The sequence below is a fragment of the Notolepis coatsorum genome (genome assembly GCF_963971535.1).
Source record: "Notolepis coatsorum genome assembly, chromosome: 17".
In the NCBI taxonomy this organism is placed as follows: Eukaryota; Metazoa; Chordata; class Actinopteri; order Aulopiformes; family Paralepididae; genus Notolepis; species Notolepis coatsorum.
Window position 1 is genome coordinate 31,248,183 of NC_140181.1, and position 22,500 is coordinate 31,270,682.

Consider the following 22,500-nt stretch of genomic DNA (forward strand, 5'->3'; position numbering starts at 1 on the left):
CTGGGTGAGAGTGGAGTATGGGGTAAGGATTCGGAGGCGCCGGCCCCTAGGGGGGCGTTTTGGATTTGTGGTGAGTATGCGTACGCGGCGTTGCCTATTAAGTGGAGGGGTAGGTGTGCGTTGGGGTATTTGGTGCCAGCTATGAGGGTGTCAGATGTTTTGCCGACGATTCCCAAGTCAAGGAGGAGGAGGATGATGGATGCGGACCATTTTTTCAGGGTGGCGTTTCCCTGGTGGGGGACGTATGCAAACATGGGTGAACTAGACCATCTAGCTCGCGTGTTTGAGGATATGACGGCTACGACCGCGAGAGGTATGGCCCTGGAGGCTCAAGAGTTACGGTCCTTAAGACTGATGGAGCTGCAGTCAAGGACGGGTTTGGACTTCCTGTTGGCGAGTTCAGGAGGCACGTGTGCATTGATTGGTCAGGAATGCTGCACATTTATCCCCGAAAATGACATAGGCGGCATACAGGAGGTTATAGAGCATTTGAAGAATATTACTAGGGAGATGCAGCCCACGCGGGAGGACTCGTGGGAGGGCTGGGGTCAAAGTTGGTTGGGCTATATAGGATGGACAATTGCTAAGTATTTGCTGTGTGCTGTGGTGATGTTTGCGGTTATAGTAGTTTGTGTGAATGTTATCAGGGTGTGTGTGACGTACGTGTTCAAGACTCTCGGCGCGGCTGGTTCTGTGTCTGGGGACCCACACCGCTCGGTTGCACCTGCGTATGCGATGATGGTGATAAGGGATGGCGCGGAGGGTGGCAGGGTAGGTGTGGGCGTTCCGATAAAGCCGTGGTGCCCGGCGTCCGCGCTGGCGACTATTCTCTGATCTGGGTGGTGGACATTCAGGGTTGGGGAGTGGGAGGGCCGGGGCGTGCGTGTGGGTGTGAGGCGGGGGACGTTCCTGGACGACCGTGCATTGCAATTGACGGGATAGGGTTGTGTGTACAATTGTTTTTTTTCCCCCATAGTAGGTACGTTTGGAGTGGCTGTATGATGTGGGGCGGTGTACCCGGGGTTCGGTGTTGGGTCTGGTCGGCTATGCATGGCCGTCCGGCAGGGCACTGGACTCTGGGGATACTGGCCTGAAGGACGGGAGAGGTTGCCGGGATGCTGACTGCTGTGTACCTGTGGTGAGGTGGGTTTAGGTCACTGTGGAGGGGCTGTCAAGGTCTCTTCAGTAAACAGGGTCGACACCTCACGGCGTGCGTGGCGCGGCGTCTGTGGCATTCTTTAGATTACCTCTGGGGGACACGTGTCTGGGTGACAGGTGTCCCCTGGGGGGTGTGGTACTGAATAATGAAAAAGAATGTGAAAAAATGAATGCAACTATATTAATCACGATGTTTTTGTTTTCCGAGGGGTATCAGAATTGGAGCAGAATCAAGCGGAAGTAAAGGAGAGCGGAAATTCGAAACATAGGAACCCAGTGTGTTGACAGAGATCGAACGAGAAGAAAAACAGGGAGTAGAAACGGGTGGTATCACACACATGTATCAATTACAATTGTCTCATGTATAAGAGTGTATGAGGAAAGTAAAAAAGATACTCGTACAGTGAATGATAGGAACCTCTCAGGAATTTGATTAAAAAGACAGAGTAAAGTACAAGTCCGGTTGATAAATTAACAAGAACTGTTGTCATTGTGTGCTCTGATCTACAGCAGTTCGATTGGACACGCGGAACACCACAAATCAGGTAAGAATAGGAATTTCAACTGAACAAGGGACAGAAGAGAATAGGAAGGGCCCACAGTGCCACGATTGGCTGTCCGAGTAGGAGATAGTCACAAAAGCATAGACACCTACACTTAGATAGGGATTACACAAGCTATTGTTCTGCCTGTTGCCATTGTTACAAGATAAAAAAGACAAGAGAAAAAATGGGGCGAAAACGAGACAATCTAAGCGCATATAAAAAGATAAAAGACACGACCGACGCAGGTAAGTCGACCTTAATTGGGTGGATGGAAGAAAGTCCAGTACAAATTATTGCCAATGAACACGACACGACAAAAGGTAACGAATATTATTTGGACAAAGCAATTTATATATCAAGAAGATGGAATGATAGATGGAAGCTTTGGCCAGTCGATGGTTCTTTTGATTTGGAGTTAATAGCTCTTATAGGAACACTAATTAAGGCATACACATATCAGGGGAAAGAGAAGGAAAGAGCAAAGAAAAGGTTGCAAGAAAATACCATTTTAAAAGCTTTTGCACGGGAAGCTGAGAGAAGAGAAAGTGAAAAGAAGGCCATTGCAAATGGCAATGATGCAGACAAACCTGTAGAGGGGGTAGTCCAGGTCACCATAACTCCCCTGGCCCCTGAGACAACACCTGTCACCGCCCAAAGTGCAGTGCAGTTAGCCTCACCCACCCCAGCCTCCTATCTTATGGCCCAACAGGAAAGAATTGAGGGAGCTTTAGCACCCCCGCCATATGTCAGTAGGAATGGGGAGACAATATACCCCATCCTACCTTTATTAGAGATGATAAGCCCTTACCAGTTGACAGATGATCTGGGGAACCAAGAGAAGGGACAAGCAAAGACATCTATTCAGCTGACAGCTAGGCAACCAGATAGGTCAGACTGGAATTGGTCAGACAGAGAGGGTGTGGCCGCCTCACGGCGACCAGACAGGTCAGCCCAGACTGGGTCAGTCAGAGAGTATGCAACCACCCCACGACCAAGGGAAAGGATAGAAGAGCAGACAGAGCGAACAAGAGTGATACAAGCAGCTGAAAGAAAGAATAAGGAAGGCTATGAGGCAATGTTAAAAGAGAAAGAGTGGGAAAAGAAAGAGTGGGAAAGGGTGAAGAAGGCTCAGAGAGAGTATGACCCCCAGAGAGACTACCAGAGAGAGCCTGTCCACCAGCTGGAGTACCCCCAAAGCCCCCCAACTCCTACGCCCCGTACTATATATCGAGAGCTCATTCCCCCCCAGCAGTTTACCTCCCCCCAACCCCAGGCCCACAAGGGGGTAGCACCTGGCAGTCACAAGATTGGTCTCACAATACCACAGCTTGTGACTATAGATGCAGTAGGTGAGGAGCTGGAGACTATCGACATCATACTTGGGGGGCAGATGACACAGATAAAAGACGATCTGACGGAGATAGAGCAGGGGCTCATGGCTTTGGACAAAGATCAAACGGTCCTAGCGGGACAAAAACCCGACTATGCGGCCATGGAAGCGGAGGGGGAGGAATATCATACGTTCATGAGGACGCGGGCTGGCATTGAGGGAAAGCAAATGGCCCTGAAAGACAAAAGAGGAGAGAAGCAAGAGGCCCTCTTGCAGGTACAAGAGCGTGTAAGGGAGAGAAGACAGACAAGATCACAGACGAAAAACAAGCAAGCCCCTATCCGCATGGCTCCTATAATAATAAGAGGACAGGACCTGGAATATCACCCCCTGAAGGTGTCGGACATGACACAGGTGACTGAGAAATTGCCGCCCCTCCAGAATGGGGCCAATCCTTGGATTGCCAAACTGGAGGAGGTGATGGTTGGCACAGAAATGGCAATGGGGGATGTCAAGAAGATATTGACAACCATGATGGGAAAAGACGGCATGGAAAGGATACTGGAGACGGCTCGCCTGCATGGCCATGTGGGGACTGGAGCGCATGATGCGGACCTGTTCACAGCGTACAGGGGAGTAACGTGGGCGGCCCTACGAGAAGCCTATCCAATGAGACTGCACGCAGACCAAATTCCGATTGGTACTTTGGAGACAACAGGGCACCCCAGGCAATACGTACAACAAGCCTATTCCGCGTGGAAGAACACAACTGGTCAGGAGGCGGGACTTGACCCTATGCATGAAGCCCAGTTAAGAACCAAGATTGAAAACGGCCTCCCCATAGAGGTAAGACAGAAATTGGCCAAGGTGGTGTCATTGTCAAAGATGGCGCTGGAATTATATATAGATCAAATAGAGCATTACGTTGAACTGTATCGGAAGAAAGAGCAAAGAGCAAAGGAGAAGGATACAGAGCAACAACGTAAGATCATGTACCAACAGCCAACCGAGGTAGTAAAGGTAGTGGAATACCTTCAAGCCTTAGTCCAGGCCCCACAACCAAGAGGTGGGACAGGCTATGAAGGGGAACCACAGGGACAGAGACGGGCTCAAGTGGGAACACAAGGGGGTTATGCGCCAGACCAACAACAGAGGCCGAGAGGAGGAAACGGGTGGCAACCACGACCTAAAGGAGGCAGACCCCGGAATCCGAATGGACTCCCGGCGCGGGTGGTGGTGTGTTGGACGTGTGGGGAGACTGGTCATATCTCGCGGGATTGTGGACAGGCCTGTCAACCCAGAGAGGGAGACCAGGAAAGAACTTGGCAAGGCCAAGGTCAACCCCGAGTCCAAGCCCAGAATGCGAACAGTGGCCCGGTAAATCCAGCAAGAGGGCCAGATGAACCACTATGAAGAGGCCCAGAGAGTCCAATGGGGAGGTGTCAGCTGTCAGTGTCGTCTTTAAGGGAGGAGCCTATTGTGTGCGTAACGGTGAATGACAAATCTGTCGAGATGATGGCAGACACCGGCGCGGCCTACACGGTAGTACAACCCCAAGACGCGACGCACCTAACCTTGTCCGGTCGATATGTACGGACAATTGGATTTGAGGGAGTAAACCAGCTGACGGCTGTTACCGAACCTGTGACTCTGAGATATCAAGGCAGGGAAGCGACTCTCCCTGTGCTGGTCTCGGAGAGCACACCTATTAACTTGCTCGGCCGAGATGGGCTGGGGTTACTGGGGATGGACATTAAATGTACTGCGGAGGGTTGCGTGATAGCCGAACGAGAAGACCAGTACTATCAGATGGTACAACGAATTGACAGTCAACCACCAGAGATCTATTGTCTAGGGGGATTGGACCAAGAGCTACTTGGCCCCGCCTTACAATGGGAGAAATGTATCACTGCCAATATGCCTGAAGCAAGGGATCCAAAGACCCCCTATCACTGCACTCTGCAGTATCATAGAGATGCAAACTCGTCACAGACTAAGGAGTGGCTGAGGGTGCAACCTGACAAAGTACAGCTGAATGCTACCAATATCATATTGGGGCCACAGGGAGCAGCGTTACGTATTGCACGGAGCGACTATCTGCGTAAAGAGCACGGCATTATGGATAGTGTTCCCCATGTGACTTTGAAGGTAATCAGCTCATGTGATCAACAACACATAGGCGAAATGATGAAAAAAGCTGAAGGGATAGAATTTGAACAGATGAAAGAAAACAAACGGATCTGGATGAGCCCTGATAAAAGGTTTATTAAGATCATGGTTCAAGGCACAGGGATGGGTCGTCCCCAAACTGTGCAATTATCCCAAGAGACACTGGGAGAACTCCCTAATGCATCAAGCCTCCAAGAGGACATGATGGAGGCGGTGCCTGAGACGCTGTGGGCAAAGAACAGCACTGACATTGGACTAATCAAGTCCGCTCAACCTGTGAAGGTGGAGCTTAGACCTGGGGCCACCCTGCCTTGGAAGAAACAGTATCCATTGAAGGAGAAAGCAGTGGCTGGAATCGAGCCACAAATTAAAGGACTTTTAGCTGCAGGAGTCTTACGGAAAACAACTGATCCCCGGAGCAACACGCCGTTGCTACCCGTGGAGAAGCCGGATACCTCTTACCGGCTGGTGCATGATCTAAGAGCTATCAACGAGGTGTTACTTGACTATCCGTCCGATGTCCCCGACCCCCATGTGCTATTGACATTTATCCCGTCGAAAGCTGAGTACTATACAGTTATAGATTTGTGTAGTGCATATTTTAGTGTGCCCTTGAGCGAGGAGTGCCAGCATTTTTTTGGGTTTACTTATAAGGATGAATATTATGAGTATACTAGGATCCCGCAGGGACTAAAGCATTCGCCACACATATTCAACAAAATCCTAAGGGAGGATTTAGAGGGGTTGGATAAAGTCATGACCTCTAGGGTCATTCAGTACATGGATGATCTGATACTGTGCGCGGACGATCAGGAAACATGTCATCGCGATTCCGTGAAACTGTTGCAACTGTTGGCGGAAAACAGCCATAAAGTGTCGTTGAAAAAGTTGCAATATTGTAAACCTAAAGTGATCTATTTAGGACAAACAATTTCACAGGGCCATCGGGCTATTTCAGAAGAACATTTGGTGGCCATAAGGACGGCACCCAAGCCTGTGACGGTACGACAGCTAATGGGATTTCTGGGTATAATGGGGTACAGCTCTCCGTGGGTCGAGAACTATACGGAAATAGTGAAACCATTGAGAGAGATGCTGAAAGAAACGGGCGTTGATAAACTGAGCAGTAAAGTGGTATGGACCGAAGAGGGCTCACGGGCATTCGAAACAATCAAGTCCCGACTGTTAGAGGCGCCGGCCTTGGCGTTGCCTAACTATACCAAGAAATTCATACTATACGTCTCTTCTTCACCAGATCAGAAGCAGGCGTGTGCGGTGTTGGCCCAGAACACAGGGGTGGGGGAGCGACCGCAGCCGATGGCGTACTACTCAATTGCCTACTCGGAAGTAGAGATGGGGATGGCTCCATGCTACCGAGAAATGGCTGGAGTGTATACGATGTACGAAAAAGCCGCAAGTATTACGATGGGATATCCAGTGGATATCATGGTGAGGCATGACTTGAAGAGTCTGTTGGAGTCTGGTAAATATGCACTAACGATGCCTCGCATTAAACACTACTACAGACTTTTGGAACAGGAAGACGTGACGCTGGTCAGGTGTTCCATAACGAACCCGGCAGCTGACATCCCTACGCCTGAAGATGGAGAACCCCACGACTGTTTAGTCGAAGTCGAGAGGTACTCTAAACTCAGAGCAGACTTGCAGGCATTTCCATTTGACAGTCCAGATCTGGAGTTATGGACTGACGGCTCTTGTTATCGTGTTGGCGAGGGACTAAAAGCAGGTTACTCCGTGGTAAGGTCACAGGGCGAAGGATTTGTGGTAGAAAAAGCCGAAGCATTATCACAACCTTGTTCGGCCCAATTAGCAGAGTTGGTCGCACTGACGGAAGCATGTAACATGGCAGAGGGCAGAACTGTGAATATTCATACCGATAGCAGTTATTCTCACGGTACCGCATTTTTACATGGAACAGTGTGGAAAGGGCGAGGTTTTAAGAAAGCTGACGGAAGCGCCATAAAACATTGTAGTCAGATTAAACGTTTGTTAGAAGCAATTATGAAACCAAAGCGGATTGCGATAATCAAGTGTGCTGCCCACCAGTCTGACGAGTCAAAGATATCTCGAGGAAACAGAAGAGCAGACGAAGCTGCCAAGGAAGTGACAGGTGCTGACAGAGCAGGCAAGGTATTGGTTATCACACACGGAGTTGAGTTAGAGGACAAGATAACCTACAAAGATGTTTTGACTTTCCAGGAGGAGGCTAGTCAGGTAGAACGGAACCTCTGGATAACCAGGGGAGCTTGTCAGGATGATTCAGGTTTGTGGCGCGACGCCGGTGGATTTGTGGTGGCTCCTGCTGGCCTGGTCGGACTGCTGATCCACACGGCGCACGACTTTTGCCATGCGCATAAAGGAGAGGTAAGGAGAAAAATCAGAGAATATGGCTTTTGGGCGCCAGATTTGATCAGTCAAATTGATCATGTGTTACAGAGGTGTGTAATATGTTTGAAAAACAATATACGTAAGGGGATTAGTGTGTCACCAGGACATATCCCCACGCCCAATGGCCCAATGCGAGACCTTGTAATTGATTACATTGACATGATTAAGCCCATTAATCAGAAGAGATATATTCTTGTCGTTGTCTGTCGTTTTTCAAGGTGGGTGGAGGCGTGCGCCACCCGGCACAAGGATGCAGCATCTGTGGCTAAGTTCCTATGCCAGGAGGTATGTCCCCGGTTTGGTTTAATGGACAGGATCAGCAGCGACAATGGAAAAGAGTTTGTCGACAAAACTGTACGTTTAACACTTAGGCATAAAACAGCGATTGGGGGCCGTTTATCATCCGCAGAGCCAGGGGTTGGTGGAACGCATGAACGGGACACTAAAAAACTAATTGGTAAAGATCTGTCAACACACAGGCTTGAATTGGCTAAACGCTCTCCCTTTAGCTTTGATGGCTTGTCGTTCGAGCGAAATTCGCGGTCTGCGTCTGACACCGCACGAAATGATGTTAGGTCGCTGCATGGTAGTACCAGGTTTGCGCGCGACAGGCAAAGGTCCGAGTTTGGACATCCTGGACAACGACATGCGTGAGTACGTAAAATACATGTCAAAGATACACAAAAGTATTCTGGTTCATGTCTCCAGTAGACAGGAGCATGAAACCGGGGAGGAGGTGAATAGGCAGACTACACCTCAAATCATACCAGGCGACTACGTTTATGTAAAAGTATTTAGACGCAAGTGGTTTGGCGCGAGACGAGAAGGGCCATACAAAGTCGTTCGAGCCACCGAGAGGGCTTTACAAATTCAAGGATCGCCTATGTGGTTTCACGTTACTCATTGTGTAAAAGCAATCAATACGGACCAAGAATGGGAACCTGAACCACAAGACCTTGACGGTAAAACCGGGGCGTCGCAACCGTTACACGAAGGCGAAGTGAAGGCGGCGCTAACCCCAAACGATGGGGAAGACCCGGATGATTATGGCGAGCCAGACCGAGGGGGCCACGATTGGCCACCAGTAGAAGATGAAGGTTTTTTACAGGAACCAGACAGAGGAGAAGATTATGAATTGGAACATAATAATTTCTCCTCTGTGGACTTGGAGAAGGTACCAGAAGAACCGGAGGAACCAGTGCTTAGCACAAGCCCGGAACAAGATACTCGACCAAAACGAGTCATCCAGAAGCCTAAACGGTATACATAGGCGAAAGAAGGGATAGTGTAACTGATAGGCCTTGGAGAGGGCGTGTACATATTAATTTTTCATTTTTCATTAGCTGAGCTCTCTCCTTTTTTAGAAATGTTTAGATAGTAAATGCAATGTAAGGTATTTTCTTTCAGAGTGAATTGCACAAAACAGACACATTTGGTTAAAAAACACATAAGGATAGTCTAAACCTGGTAATTGGTACGATCATCTTTTTGTATAAAGGGACGGACCTAGGCTGAAGTGAAATTGATATAACTGATACATTGTGTATAACCGGCAAATGAGTGGAAATTGTTAAACGGTGTGAGTGAATAGAGAACTGTGTAAACAAAAATGGATTCATAGTCGGTCAGTGGAGGAGGGAGCTAATGTGGGTGTTGAAAGTAATTGATACTAACAAATATGAAAAATTAGTTAGAAGGATTCTGGAAATATTTGGTTCATTAGGTGATTTGGCTAAACAGTAAGGTTAAGGTAATTGTAAACAGTTTGATTGAGAAAATACTAACAAGTATATTGGGGATCATTAATCCCCAAACCGGGGAAACTGTGGTAGTTTTGTCAACCAATCTGTGTAAAATGTACCAGCACTGCACAGAATGGCGAAAATGGGAAAGGTAATATACACCACATAAATGCACAACACAAGATTAGAAAATGCAGACAAATCAATCAGAGAACCAGCTGGCTGTCTCAAACTCCTGGTGGGGGGGATGAGATAAGCAGCAAGCTAATTTAACCAGAGACAGTGGCTGTTTCATCTCCTGAGAAGGTGGTGAAGTCAGCAGCTGCGTGGTTTTACAGTTTTAAGATCAAAGAACCTCCAGGAGACATCTGGTCTGTGAGGTTGAATACACAGGATATACTCAAACGGCCTTAGGAGCCAAGAATAGATCAAATAGTTCCCCTTTTGCCTTCAGCCCCCCTCCGTTTGCCCCGTAGGGGTATCTTGAACTGTTGGAAACACGCCCACTAATAAATTCTGTTTTGACGTCACTGTAGTGGATTAGCCTATAGACAGCCAAAGCGAGTCTTTCTCCAATTAGAAAGCTCGGTACGAATTAGACGGATACGCCCACTTGTCGTAAAACTAGGGGCGGAGTCTAGATTTGAATATGGCCGGCTCCACGGAGAGAGGAGAGACACAATCCCACGAACGAAACAAGGACACAGCTCATTCTACACACTCCCTTTGACTCAAGGAAAACCCGACCGACGAGAAGATACAGCAGAAAGACGGCAAATTCCAAAATAACATCTGAAGAAGCCGAGACGAGACATGTTTTTAGACAGATCTTTTTATTGAGAATTTAGACTGAATTCTACTGACCTTCGGCATAGCGACTGCTCCCGGTAGAATTCATTGCACCATTCTTTCAAATATTTCTTTTGTAACATCTAATTGAAATCCTTTTTTCATTAAAAACGGGTTCTTTTCAAACTGCTCAGATCTCGCTTCATTTCAACGGCCGCGCCGTATTTTCTCTCTGGGTAAGCAGTAACCAGGTTAAAACAGTGGTTATCTGCATTTGGCAAGAGTGGCAATTCCAAGAGCTTGTAAAAAGGTTTAAATCACAACGCAGAGTAGGGAAATTAAGCTAGGAATCCACTTCAAGGACTGCATACTTTTTTTGCAAACCAAAATACTATACTTTATACTTATAGCACATGCATGAGCCTGATCTCTTTTTCTGATACAGTAAAGATAACTCACTTTTAGCGCTAATGAAATAGAGTAACAGGTCTGAACTTGAGTTGTAGAACGTGTTACTCACGTTTTTCTGTAGTAGTTAGTAGTCCAGAAGTAGTATTTCCAAAAACATTGGTATAGCTGAAAAGACACACTGGGACCATAGCCTGAAGTCTTTTGTAATACATGTCCGAATTTCATAAAAATCCGTTCAGAAATGAGTGATTAGAAGCGGTTTTGGTAAAAGGTGAGAGGGCTCGGAAAACGATTTTCTCATAGACTTCAATGCATTCAATGGAGAATCATCTTCCTGTTTTGGCTCGTGACTTTGCACCTAGATCCCTGAGTCGCTCATTCCCACATGCAGTATCATTGGAAATCCCTACTTATTGGTTACAACCCTGTCCAATAATATTCGAGATCCCCAAAATGATTGACAGAGGTAGAGGCTCGAGAGTCGGGAGTGGTATTTGAACTTGAATTTGTACTTCGGCGCACGCCTCACATATCGGCATGTAACTCGAGAACCGCTGAACGGTTTTAACTATCAACAGGCAACAAATAGGGCTTTAATTCGATATATTGTATTAAAAAATATGCGCAAAGTGCCGGTGGGCAAATCGTCCTCAAGAGGGCTCACTTTCGGCTAGTGGTTTTTTCTGTAATGCTAGATACTTTCGGCTAGGGATTTTTTATGTAATTGTAGACACCCGAAAATGTATGACTATTATTCAAGGTGTCTAACGCTAATCTTTTGCATTCCCTGTGTATGCAAAATATGCATTCCCTGTGTAACCGGCTGACCGCTCTTGATCATCCCTACCCCGACATTGACACTTAACTTGCTGCTCTCTTTGATTCTCCCTATCCTAACATTGACGCTTCATAGTGGGACAGGATACAGGTGCCGCCAGGGGCGCTGGTGGTCACGTTGGGCAGGGAGGCACAGGTGAAGAAGAATGGGTTCAGAGCGCGGTGCCGAAGGAGGGGCTTCCTCTTCCGCATTTTCGACAGAGGGAGGAGGACGCACGGAACGGGAGCTCCGGAGATTCAGCATGCGAGAGATAAACTCAGTTACAAAGAGGGTTATCCTAGAAGTATATGCGGTAGCTTAGCGTTTGGGTAATGCGGAAGAGACATTGTGAATGAACCAGCAGGCAAGCGACTGCCGAAGACCAGGTGGTAGATATTGTCCACCTTGCGTTAGCTGTGTATAGGCGTTATGACAGGGGGTTCACCACGACCCACAGCTTAGCTTTGTTTAGGCTAGCACCACAGTTTAGCCCGCGTGTCGGCCCACCCCTTCAGCCCAGCAGCGGACGTCACTACACTACACGCTCCTCCAGCCCATCCCAGCCCTTATCCCAGCAGTCACCTGCCCAGCGTCTACCCTGCCCCGCTGCCTGTTATCGCGGGATCTCCCGGCGGCCATCTTACCACCCGGACGAGTGGTGGTGAGAGCAGGCCCGCCATCTTGGATAAGTACAGCGGCGCTCCGAGTGCTGAAACTTTATCGGTAGACATTTCCACTGTGTGGCACAGGCTCTCTAAGGGCGAAGATAAACGGTGCTTTGAACTAACGCTGGCAGCAGTGTCTAGGGGTGCCCCGACCATTTATTGTTTTGTTCAGTGTTTATCCAAAACACACAATTTAGCTGAGTCCAGTGCAAACAAAAACGATACTCTTCAGTGTTTATCTTAAACACACAATTTAGCTGAGTCCAGTGCAAACAAAAACGATACTCTTCAGTGTTATCCAAACACACAAAAACAGATAATCCAAAAAGGGTTTGGTTCCAACTCACCAAAGCGCAAACGCGTAAAGTGGGCAACGAGGCGCAGCTCCAAGCGGAGGAACAAGGTATTCACCAGCGGCAATCCAAAGATGTCCTGGAGGGAAAGTAGACGAGGCACAACAACGGGGGGAAAGCAGGCAGAAGCAGTAGTATTCAAAGCAGTAGTACTCAAAACGACCCGACAACGATTGAAAGAAGGTCCCAGTATATGAAGCCTCTGGAGCGCTGATTAGAACACACATCAGGTGCGTGATGGTAATTGGTACTTGACCTAGAAGTGTGTGTTCGGCGACGGACCAATCCTCACAATAAGGAAACAATAAATCGGCCTAACAATAATAGCCTACACATCATGTGACAACCAACCCCAAATAAAATGTGACGACCAACCCCAACTGGAATGTCTTGATAGCATCAATGCTAACAGCCATCTAACAACTAGTTAGCTAGCTAACAACAATCTAAATTATAGCTATCCCTTCACACTTTTTCAGGGTAATAATTGTTTCATTATAAATCAATTGTGTAAAAGCCTAGAAGAAAAATACTGAGGAGCGGAATATTTACAAATGGACATGAAAAACACAAAAAGTCCTCTCACCTCAAATTCAGCTGTTTCACTCCAAAGATGACAATGTAGGTGAACTCTGACCCCAATTCTGGACATTTAAATACCAAAGTATGGGAGACAGGACCCTCTGGTAGTGAAATATAATGAATGTGACAACCTACCCATGTGACAACGTCCCCCGTTCTCCCCTACCCATTCTGCAATCTGTTAATAAAGTTTTCAATCAATAAAATTTCAAAACAGCGCGGCGCGCACGCACACTCCAATTCAGTCATTGGGTGGGTGGCGCTGCTGAGCGGCCCTCACAGCAGGGCCGTCAGAGCGCGGTCCTGAGAGCGCCGGGCTGCGGTCCTGCAGCTGCATACTATTGACTTTCTGCCTCAGGTGTAGGAGAGGAGACGCACAGAAATTAGAGGAGAGGAGACGCACCAAAATCAAATCCGAGAAACATTAATATCTTTGGAATCGTTTGTGTTCAATTGTATCTGAATTGAGATGAGATTATCTTCTCCGTCAAAGTTGAAAGTGTATCTCTCCGTCGCATAAAAGCTAGCTGGCAGTGCGCATAGAATAATAAGGCATCTACTCCAGTATGCGCTCCGCAAGTCTGTAAGCTTGCGCATAACGGAGTATAGTGAGAGGGCTCCATAGCAGAGGTCCCCAACCATCGGGTTGTGGACCGGTACCTGGCCGTGGATCATCTGGTACCGGGCTACAACGAAAGAATAAAGTTGTTAATAACTTGCCAATGAAATAAAGGCATTTTATCTTTAAGTTGAGTGCCTTGGCTCCTTTTCATTCCTTCAAGACACTGCAAATGTGTTTAACTACTTGTACACACGTGAATGTGTCTGACTGTCATTCTAACTGTGGTGTAATTATTGTGACCCATTTTGCTTTGTGACCCGTTTTGCTCTGGACTCAGTGAGACCTGGCGCAGGACTATCGCCAGGGGGAGCGTTGGTCTGGCAACAGGTAGAGGTGACGAAGAAGCTGGGATCAAGGAGGAGTCTCACGGGCAAAGCTTCCTCTTTGCCGTAATTCCCAGATGAGAGAGGACGTGTCGGCGGAGAGCCATCTACCTCCAGAACACGCGGAACGCCTTGTGCATCGGAGCGAGTGAAAGTAGCGTCGTGTGCCGCGAGTTTAGTTTCCAAGTATAGTGAGTAGGGGCGAAAGACGAAGAGGACGTTCAACAGACGGGCGGGGACGTCGGCCATAGAAGCGTTGCGTGTTATACTGTATAGTCGGAGAGGTAGCCTAGCCGCCCCGGCTAGTTAGTTAGCTGACATATAGGAAAGTAGCCTTTAGCTCAGCCCGTCGCCTCGCCTCTGCTGCAGCTTCCCGGACGTCCAAGGCATCACCACCTCTACCTACTCCCCACCAGACCAACCCTTCCTTCGTGTCCCACAGGTGACGGTAGCTCAGGACCTTCACGTCCGAACTATCACCTGTTTTATTTTGATAGCATGCTCGCTAAGAGTGAAGGGGCTGCTACGTTTTGAGCCACCACGTTCCCAAGCCGCGAACGGGCGCTCCATCTTTTATTATTTAATGGGTAATGCCGGCTTAGCTTTAGGGACTATTATTTAATTTAAAAGTGTGGGCCACACTTATTTTGGTTTTTGTATGTACGTTGTGTTGCAGCACCTATGCTACAGGTGTTTTTCATCCAAGTAGCTCGTTCGAGCTTTGTGCTAACCTCTTCCAGATTGGGTACTGCATAGTGTATAATTATGGGAAGTGTGCGGAGCGAGTATTAACCTTTAAAGGGATTTTGTGCTGAACATTAACCCATAGGAGTATGGTAATGAGCGTTAACCCATAGGTCAATGTTGTTATCTTTTATTTGTTTGATTGTTGCAGTATCTTACAGTAAAAGGAGAGGCGTGGATTCACTGTGTGTGTGTGGATTAATGTGCATTACAGTCTAACCTCTTTTGATCCACTGTATACGTGTAATTGGGGAAGGTGCTCCTTACAGGTCTCCAACAGTCAGCAAGGTACGGTACTGCTTTGGGGAAGAATTATACCATCCACCACTACTGCCACTGGGTGTGAGGGGGTGTGGGACGTACTAGGGGAAGTGTGGGTGTTTAGGGGTTGCTGCGCATCGCCCTGGAGGGTGAGAAGGACCAGTACACACCACCTAGGTTAGTAAATCCTAGGCCCCATCCGCCCCATTGGTTAACCTCGAATCTAGTACCCTTACACTGCAGTCGGGGGCCCAGCCGGACTCAGCTCTGCCGGGTTCCCACTACCCGGTGACAGTATAAATTCACCCTCAGTAAGTAGGGATAATCCACCCTATTACATACTAATAAGTGTATTTATCAAGTATAAATACAGATTGACTGAGAGATTGAGGTAAAACACTGCTTCATTAGGCAGTCAGACCCTCAACTAACTTCATACATGGGATCTCTGTCAAGAGTTAGTTATCAAACATCTGTAACGTTACCAATGTCTCCACCAGCAGCAATTTACCAGTAATTTTCCATTATAGCATCGCTACACGTCAGTGATTTTCTCTCCAACACGCGACAGCTCATTCTGGTCATTTCATTAACATTAGGTCCCAGAAGAGGTTTGGGTTTCATTGCACCGTCAGATGTCCCTCTTGTTCTAAACGTCCCCTCCAGGCTTTCCTTTTCTCTGTCTCATTTGTGTGTGTGTGTGTGTGTGTGTGTGTGTGTGTGTGTGTGTGTGTGTGTGTGTGTGTGTGTGTGTGTGTGTGTGTGTGTGTGTGGGGTGTGGGGGTGTGTGTGGGTGTGAACAATGTTAGCTCGGACATACGGAGCTAACGAGAATGGTCAACTCAGTCTGGCTTAGATCGATCCAAAATGTAAATAGAAACTTGCTATTTGTGAGGTCATAATTGATCGTTTGTCAATAACCACTCAGTAGCTGAGTGATAACAAATATTTTAAATGTTACTTGTCCTTTCGGACAAGTTATGTTTTTGTAGGTTTTTATAGATTTTTGCTACCAGGCAGTCCGGTAGAGAGAGAGAGAGGAGGAATGGGAGATAGACCGGGGAAGACATTCGGCAAGGATCACCGGGTCCGGGAGTCGAACCATAGTGCTGTATGCGGTGCGCCACTCAGGCGCCCCGATAACAAATATTTTAACATGAAGGTGATACGTGGCTGGGGTAGAAGAAACGGTTGAGTAGAAGTCTTGCACGGAATGTTTGTCTAGTTCTCTTCCTTCCAACATGGCTGCCTGTAACCATTGGTAACCAATTTAAAAAGGGAAAAAAAAAATGTTAATCTATATTTCTTCTCCTCCTTTTTCCTGTTTTTCTCCCATCCCAATTTAGTCGTTATGCCAACGACTGTGCGCATTTTCCCCCCACTTGCCGGTCTAGGGAGGGTTGAAGCCTATCACATGTCTCCTCCGATTCATGTGAAGGCTGCCAGCCGCTTCTTTTCACCTGGCAACGAGGACTCTCATTGGGTACGTGTAATGCGTGGGAGGATCACACTACCTCACCCAGATCCCTTCCTCGCTGAGCAGGTGCCCCGACCGACCTGTAGGAGTCGCTGTTTACAACGACCAGGACCCACGGCACCACCCCACCGGCTTTCCACCCGCTGACACTGCCAATTGTGTCAGTATGGACGACCGACCAAGCCGGAGGTACCGCTGCAGCTGGATTCGATCCCACTGTCTCTGCGGTGGTAGACAGACGCTTAGTCCGCTGTGCTACCCGGCCGCCCCAGGAAAACTATTTCTGTGCAGGGGTGGAGTAGGTAAAACACTGGAAAAGCATGATATATTACTGTTCCACTGTGACTTGTTTACAAGATCCAGTACAAGACACCAAATTATCATGTTTTCATTGATGTATTTCTCTCATGGCAACCATCATTTTGCACATAGCGACTGTACAGTTCTACCATGAGCAAAAGGAGCAGGAAGAAGAATACATCTATTCCTAAACTAAACAAGTATTATTTGATGGTCGGCGGACAACCTAATTTACACAAAATAATAATTCATATTCATTCATAATAATAATAATAATAATAATAATAATAATAATAATAATAATAATAATAATAATAATAATAATAATAATAATAATAATAATAATAATAAAGAAGAAAAGAAAATATCTCACTACTCAGATTCACATTTGAATTTGATACTGACTAAATATATATATATAGTTTATAATTGTTTTTGAATTGACAAACACTATTACATCCCTTAAGCTCGCTGTGGAGAGAATTCCACAACTGTACACAAATAACTGAAGGACACATCTGTTTAAGTGTGGTACGTGAAAACTGATGTTTAAAATGTCATTTCCTTCTACTAAACTCACTTTCTAAATGAAAAAAAAAGATGTTGTAGCTTTTCTGGCAGTATCTTATTTCTTGCCCTAAACATAATTAACACTGTTTGAAACTTAACCATGTCTTCAAGTTTAATTATTCTAGATTTAATAAATAATATGTTTGTGTGTTCTCGATAATTCACTTTGTGTGTGATTCTTACAGCCCTCTTCTGTAGTATATATAATGGTTTTATATTAGTCCCATAAGTATTCCCCCATACTTAAACACAATAACTAAAATAAGGTGAGATGAGTGTTCTCATTGCCTCATACTCTAACACATCCTTTACTTTATTCATAAAAGAAATACTATTGGACATCTTTTTTTAACATGTGCTATGTGAGATTTCCATGTTAGTTTATCATCCATAATTACACGAAGAAAACGAAATTCAGTAACTATCTCAATATCAACTCCATCTATGGACAATACTATATTTTCATCTCGTTTTCGATTGCCAAAAAATCATAAATTTAGTTTTTTTCAGATTCAGTGATAGCTTATTTACAGCAAACCATTTATTTTAGCTTTGTCATTTCATACACAATATATTGAGCTAGTAGGACGGACGGGCATTCTAAAGATTATGTGAAAAGGCCTCTAATCTAATTATGGCCTCTAATTTAATTCTCAAGGTTTGCTTCAGTGAAAACATTTTGTGTTTGAAAACAGCTTGTTGCCTTCTGGCACTCGTTGGTTTCAAGATCCCCCCCCCCCTACCTTTATTTACCCATGGTCGATCTGCTCCGTTAGCCAATGAATAGCTCCACTGGAGCAGTCATGGTGATTTAGTGTCTTGCTCAAGGGCACTACAGCAATGGGTGTTGAGAGAGGAGAGCGTTATTCATTCACCCCAACAACCAGGTTTTTCTTGCTGGTCCAGGGATCAAACAGGCGACCTTTTGGTCACAAGCCTGTAGGAGCTGCTGATGGATAAGAGCCAAAATGTTTTCCCATAATGTGATAAGAGAGGTTGGCCCTCTGACGGTGAGGCGCAACAAGCACTGGTATTTGTTCATTTTAAGGCTCCTACTGGTAAGCTGCCTCCTTATATCACATCATTTTTGGAATTTAATTTTGAAACCCATGGAACCCGTTCTAGTGACTGGCTGGTCCATAAGTAACTCCTGTTCTCTTCTGTTCCTCGTCGGCTCTTCACGATTCTCAGACCCAGTTCTCGACGGTACCAGGACAAGTGTGGCTGTACTTGTTCCCTGTCTGTATCCTGTTATTTAGTTTATATTGTTTTTGCTATACTCTCAGTTGACGTCCTGCATCTGTCTGTTTTCCTGACTGCTCTGGAGTTCTTCCATTAAAGAGGATTCACTTGTTCAAGAGCAATACCACCTCTCCGTCTACTTATTTGCCACCACCAGTGTTGGGAAAGTTCACTTTCTACATGAACTAGTTCAGTTCACAGTTCAACATTTTTTAAATGAACTAGTTCAGTTCATAGTTCATAATTAAAAATGTTGAACTAAAGTTCATGGTTTCAAAAATGAACTTATTTATAGTTTATAGTTATTTTTTCAATACGTTGCTGCGAGCTATTATTTGTAAAAATTTAAAAAACGAGGAAAAACTTTGCTTGAATTGTCTTTATTATGAAAACAAAAACAGGACTTTTGCTTATTCTCAATGTGCCTTTTAAGGTTTGCTGTCGACGTCGTCGATGTACGGACTTGCTTCTTCAAACCGGGTGGACAAAGTTTACAGACAAACGTTAGATTTTTTCCGTCTGAGTCAGTACTGACTTTAACGTTAAACTCTTTTAAATGCTCATACGCCGACGTCGTAGAGAGAGTCTGACTCTGAGCAAGTGCTGCTGCAGCTCTCGGCTTCGTGCATGATACTAATGCTCGCCGCTTCCGCTGTTCCACTGTTTGTTGTGAGGAGTCTGATGACGTAGCCAGGGGGTGACAGGCGCGTTGCCAGATTAGGTGGTTTTCCGCAGTATTTTGAAGCCTGTTTACGGTGTGTTTTAACTGGGTTTTCGGCTGAAAGGCATATGAAATCTGGCACACCTTTGAACGCCGTTATAATAGAGTGCTGAGAATGAACGCACTTTTGAACGCTGTTATACAGCGCTGAGAATGAACGTGTTCTCAATTACGTTCATTTAGCGGAAATACGGTACGTTCAGTTCACGTTTGCCCAAAATACGAACACGTTCATGAGCGATCGTTCATTGAACGCGTTCAGGTACATCACTGGCCACCACCACTGGAACTCAAAATATCTTACCTGCGTAACACTCCTGTCTGTAATATGATAGGAGAGGGACTCCCCCTGTCTGTAATATGATAGGAGAGGGACTCCTCATGTCTGTAATATGATAGGAGAGGGACTCCTCATGTCTGTAATATAATAGGAGGACTCCTCCTGTCTGTAATATGATAGGAGAAGGACTCCTCATGTCTGTAATATAATAGGAGAGGGACTCCTCCTGTCCGTAATATGATAGGAGAGGGACTCCTCATGTCTGTAATATAATAGGAGAGGGACTCCTCCTGTCCGTAATATGATAGGAGAGAGACTCCTCATGTCTGTAATATAATAGGAGAAGGACTCCTGTCTGTAATATGATAGGAGAGGGACTCATCATGTCTGTAATATAATAGGAGGACTCCTCCTGTCTGTAATATGATAGGAGAGGGACTCCTCATGTAATATAATAGGAGGACTCCTCCTGTCTGTAATATGATAGGAGGACTCCTCCTGTCTGTAATATGATAGGAGAGAGAATTGTACCTCGTACTCCAACTCCTCCTGTCTGTCAACCTCGTGGTGAGTGATGTCAAAATAGTCGTTGGGGTCATTGTACTCAAAGGCACAGCTAGGGAGAGAAGAGAAGAGAAGAGGAGAGAAGAGAAGAGAAGAGAAGAGAAGAGAAGAGAAGAGAAGAGAAGAGAAGAGAAGAGGAGAGGAGAGGAGTGGAGAGGAGAAGAGAAGAGAAGAGAAGAGAAGAGAAGAGAAGAGAAGAGAAGAGAAGAGAAGAGAAGAGAAGAGAAGAGAAGAGAAGAGAAGAGAAGAGAAGAGAAGAGAAGAGGAGAGGAGAGGAGAGGAGAGGAGAGGAGAGGAGAGGAGAGGAGAGGAGAAGAGAAGAGAAGAGAAGAGAAGAGAAGAGAAGAGAAGAGAAGAGAAGAGAAGAGAAGAGAAGAGAAGAGAAGAGAAGAGAAGAGAAGAGAAGAGGAGAGGAGAGGAGAGGAGAGGAGAAGAGAAGAGAGAAGCAAAAAGCAAGACAAAAGAGTAAACAAGAAATAAAAAGATAATTGAAAAGAAATTACTTACTTATTCGGCATTCTCGAATGGCTTGGTATTGTAAATTCTTTGTAGGATTCACGTATGATTTACGTACTCGAAAAGGGAGTTGTAAATCGGACAGACCGGTGTGCGCCCGTGGAGGACTTTCTCGGGGACAAGTCATTGGGGATTGCCAATACTACAGACATCCGTGGATTTAAATAATTATAATGATAATTAATACGACAATATTTGTAAAATTAATAATTACGTTTTGCATTTATAGTCCTGACTCAATGAGGCATCATGAGCATTACACACACACACTGCAAACTAAATAAATAAGAACTAAACCGATCGCTGCGGATATAGCTACTGTATAGTGGAATATACTGTATTAATATGCCATATACCGTCTTCTTCTCTGAAATTATGTATTGTTGGTTTGATTTATTCCTTCCATTGCTAAACGAAATAAATGCGTTAGTGAGGCAGCCTCAGCGCACGAGCAAACACACACACACACACACACACACGTACTGTATATATGTGCGAAATTTATCGTTCCAGCAGTAGGCCTCTATTATTCTAATGACTTGTTTTATTAGATATTATAGTAGTATGTCCTACTGCAGAACATGACATATTAGCATGACATCTCATTGTAATGTCAATACTGAAAGACTGCGCGATTGACTCTTGACAAGTGCGCAGTCGTTCAGTATTGACATTACAATGAGATGTCATGCTAAATATGTCATGCCAATATCACTTCGATATGACAGTCATCCATGGAATTAAATAATTATAATGATAATAAATACGACACTATTTGTATCATTAACAATTATGTTTTACATTTACATTTACATTTACATTTACATTTAGTCATTTAGCTGACGCTTTTATCCAAAGCGACTTACAAGTTCTGTACGACAAGCCATCAGGAAGGGCACAACTCTATCAGCTGAGCAACAATGTTCATCAAAGTGTTGAGTGCTACAGTGTAGGTTAGTTTATTAGGACAAGTGCATGACAGTACGGTTAGTTAGGGTTAGATTTTTTTTTTATTTTTTTTTTTTTTTTTTAATTCAGATAATGGTTGAAGAAGTGCGTCTTTAGTCGACGGCGAAAGATTGGACGTGATTCGGCTGTCCTAACTGGGGTGGGTAGTTCATTCCACCATTGTGGGGCAAGGACTGAGAATAGGCGACTTCTCTTTGATGACCCTCCCGGAGCTTGGATAGGAGTAGGTCTGAGGCGGCCAGAAGATGCAGAGCGTAGGGGTCTTGAGGGTGTGTAGTTAGAGACCATTGACCGGAGGTAGGCGGGAGCGGTTCCCTTTGCCGCACGGTATGCTAGGTCGAGGGCCTTGAAGCGGATTCGTGCAGCAATGGGGAGCCAGTGCAGGTCCCTAAGAAGTGGGGTGACATGGGCCGACTTCGGTAGGTTTGAGATCAGGCGGGCCGCTGCGTTCTGAATGAGTTGAAGAGGCTTAGTGGCAGTGGCCGGGAGGCCAGCGAGCAGTGCATTGCAGTAGTCGAGGCGGGAGATGACTGTTGATTGGACGAGGAGTTGGGTGGCTTCTTTTGTCAGGAAGGGGCGTATCCTTCTGACGTTGCTCAGGAGGAATCGGCAGGTTCTGGTCGTCGCTGCGATGTGAGCAGAGAAGTTCAACTGGTCGTCGAGGACAACACCAAGGTTCTTGGCGGTCGGGGACGCAGTCACAGCTGCATTCTCGACTGTGATTGAAAGGTCGGTTAGGGGGGAGGATTTGGCCGGCAGGTGGAGCAATTCTGTTTTGCTTAGGTTCAGTTTGAGGTGGTTGGACGTCATCCAGGCTGAGATGTCGGACAGACAGGCCGAGATCCGCACAGAGACGTGGATATCTGAGGGAGGGAAGGAGAGGAAGAGTTGAGTATCGTCGGCATAACAATGGTAGGAGAAGCCATGAGACGTGATAATGT

General features: G+C 46.0%; 1 protein-coding gene across 1 annotated transcript in view; it reads right to left on the reverse strand.

Moving 5' to 3' along the window:
- The window catches only part of LOC311243485 (PDZ domain-containing protein 4-like), a gene marked incomplete at both ends in the record, with an annotated part of 100,081 nt that overhangs the window by 37,647 nt on the left and 39,934 nt on the right, over positions 1-22,500 (reverse strand). The window contains one exon of the mRNA XM_084332721.1: positions 20,042-20,126. Coding sequence (XP_084188847.1) covers positions 20,042-20,126 — 85 coding nt within the window. The remainder of the gene's footprint in view (positions 1-20,041; positions 20,127-22,500) is intronic.